Source organism: Nothoprocta perdicaria, unplaced genomic scaffold (genome assembly GCF_003342845.1).
Source record: "Nothoprocta perdicaria isolate Ctin4 unplaced genomic scaffold, notPer1 scaffold_3, whole genome shotgun sequence".
NCBI classification, from domain to species: Eukaryota; Metazoa; Chordata; class Aves; order Tinamiformes; family Tinamidae; genus Nothoprocta; species Nothoprocta perdicaria.
Genome location: NW_020455532.1, coordinates 10,363,192 through 10,365,955, shown reverse-complemented (window position 1 = coordinate 10,365,955; position 2,764 = coordinate 10,363,192). Strand labels below are relative to the sequence as shown.

The window sequence follows — 2,764 nt, the reverse complement described above, 5'->3', positions numbered from 1 at the left end:
TGGGGAGGCGAGTGTCACCGCGGGTCCCTGCATCTCCCGTGGCGCCCGGGCGCGACCCTCTGGGCGCTTCGGTCCTGTGGGCTSTGCCCCGGGCCACGCGTGTGATGGGAAACGTGCTCCTTTTGAACATATAGGCACGGGTTTGCCCGGGGTGGGTGTAAAAGAGGGGTCTGAGCCCCCCAGGTTGTGCTTAAATCAGAGGGGGCAGCGCCCTCCGCCTTCCCCGCTGGGAACGAACGCAGCGCGGTAATAAATAAGCACAAAAAACACCTTCCCCAACCTGCTTTTCCAGCCCTGTCCCGCCGGGGAGGCACCGCAGGGTCCCAGGCAGGAGGCGTACGGGCTCCCGCAGCTGGAAAACCTGGAAAGCCTTGGGAAACCGTCCTTCTCGCTTCTTGCCAGGGGGCGGCACTGCTACACCACACATGTGAAAATAAAGCGGGCCTGAAAGGTGTGAAACGCTAAACGAGCTGCAGCCGTTCCCAAACGCACCAGGAATTCGCACGTACTTGGCTTTGCACTGCACGTACCTGCGGGTGGCTGCCAGGGCCCCCCGTTTTCATTCTAATTCCCAACATTCAGTCTGTGCAGATAAATGTTCCCAGTCAGTGTTTCAGACTAAGCTTAGCAGCTTTCCATTGAGGGCCTGTAAGGCAGGAATCCTGCACAGCTCCTTCTCMAGTAGTCACAAATACAAGTCCCAAACCTGCCCAAATTTAATCACAAATACCTTGGTTGAGGTGCTTCCAGGTTACACGYGGCCAGCAGGTCCTTGCAGGCTCTGGGGTTTGCCCTCAGCATAGCTGGTCACACACCCCAGCCACTACYATCTTAAGCTGAAAAGCCTCCCTCTCCCCAACTAGTTTAATTAGGAAATTAGCCAGTTAATTAATTGCCAACGCTATAAAGACACTACCAGCATCATCCCTAGAAAAGGATCAGAGTCTTGAAGAGGGTCTCTGTAGAAGCTGAAGGTAAAGAGTTTATTTTTCCCTACTTTCTTTRGAAATATATAATTTTTATTCTTAATTTTTCTGTCATGTACTAATGTATTTCAASTGTCTTTGATGAAGAAGCATTTCAGTCTCTTAAAGAATGTTCTTCCTCTGCACTGACCCATGCTGCGCCTGGCTGCCTTCCCTACCTTGGCCTCACTTATTCCTTCTCTATGTGGTTAGCAAGCAGTTGATGATCCACCAAGTGGAGGGAACTTTCCTGGCAAGAAAAGGGGGGAACGTGAAGGAAACTAKTCCTGGCAGAGCAAATTGTACCCGTGTGCAGCATCAGAGCAAGCCTAGAACAGCCAGGAGGGTGACCTGGTCTGGGGACCACATGTGTAGACCACAAGGTCCCACAAATCTCCAGTCAGAGACTTCACCACATGTAGAGTTACACGTAACAGTAGAGCTGTTTCTTGAGGTTTCAGTTATCATAATCAGAGCCTAGGACCAGGGTGACTCCACTCTGATGTTAAYGCTGTCTCATTTTGAGGAATTAGGACAGAGTATCTGGCAGGAAAAGGCTCCTTCTGTTCTCTGCCCACAGGTGAAGGGGTTTATTTAGACYCTTTCCATGCAAGGGAACAAAACTAGGAGCAATGGTATGTAGGGATGCTGGGTGATGGCATTCAGTTGCTGAATTCAGCTGTAAGAGCTGATCTAACCCAAGGAAGGGACTAGTTCCTCCGGCCTCCAGCTGAGGGCAGCCCTGCCTAGCAGCACATCCAAGGACTTCTCCAAATCCCTGGCCAAAAGCTGAAAGAAACAACTGTGGGGATGCTCCTTTCTACCCTCAATTTGGCAYGGGTGCTGCAGTGCTTGGGGGAGACATTCTTAGACCCCTGACAATAATAACCTCCTCTGTGCAGCAAATCAGTAGGCTGTGGTCTGACTGCCTAKGAACAGACAGCTCTGTTAATAGTAGATGAAAGTTACAATCGGGATGCTTACATTTCCATGGATATTGCATGTCTCCTCACCCTCCTGAAGGATTTCTATTTATTACTGCATTTATTCTACCACAGATACCTTGAACTTCATAAGCCTGACACTGCTGGGATACTGCATTATGTTGTCCACCAAGAAGAGTACCAGTGTCCTAACCCTGAAGGAAATCCTGGAAAATGGCTTTGTGAGAGGGGCCTCCAGCCATAGCAGCTCTCCTCTCTGCAGTTATTACCTGGACTCTAGCAGCACCTCAAAACCTGAGACTTGGGAGCTCTTTGTAGACTTGGACAACACAGCAAAAGGCAGCTCTCTGTATGCTGTCAAGCAGGCAGAGTCTCTGAGTAGCTGTGTGAAGAGTGACCTGCACAACCTGAGCCAGGTTGTCTCCGATGGCAGCCTTGCCTCATTCTGCAAGACCCCTCGTGACCAAACTCTCTTTGATCTCTCTGGTCTGCCTTCTGAGCCCCTCAACAGGGCCCTGGGGTGCCACTCCATGATGGATGTGGTCTCACAGAACACATCAACGCCATGCAGGACAGAAAAGCCACTGGACAATCTGCTCTCCAAGAGCATGGAGCTTGTTTCTGACATCACAACCTTTGGGAAGTCACCAGCCCCCAGGTGGGAGATCTCTGAAATAAAAGCCCCTCTAGACACCAATCTGTCRCTTGATTTAAGCACAGAAGAGCTGAAGCTGCTGGGAGGCTCAAAATCAGACAACCCCTTGCTGGAGACCTCTTCTGTGGTAATTCCTCTGGCTTGGCCTGGTGCTTTCAAGAGGTGCCCTACTCTGATCCATAGGTCTTCCATCTGTGAGA

At 50.8% G+C, this 2,764-nt stretch overlaps 1 protein-coding gene across 3 annotated transcripts in view; it reads right to left on the bottom strand.

Annotated features, from left to right (window-relative positions):
• The window catches only part of MYBL2 (MYB proto-oncogene like 2), a 16,807-nt gene extending 14,779 nt beyond the window's left edge, over positions 1 to 2,028 (bottom strand). For 2 of the 3 annotated variants that reach the window (XM_026041948.1, XM_026041950.1), the window contains exon 1: positions 731 to 2,028. In XM_026041948.1, coding sequence (XP_025897733.1) covers positions 731 to 801 — 71 coding nt within the window. In that variant the 5' untranslated portion in view covers positions 802 to 2,028. Of the gene's footprint in view, positions 1 to 530; positions 647 to 730 lie in introns of all 3 variants that reach the window. The other variant, XM_026041951.1, reaches the window with a different exon arrangement.
• Positions 2,029 to 2,764: the final 736 nt, after the last annotated feature.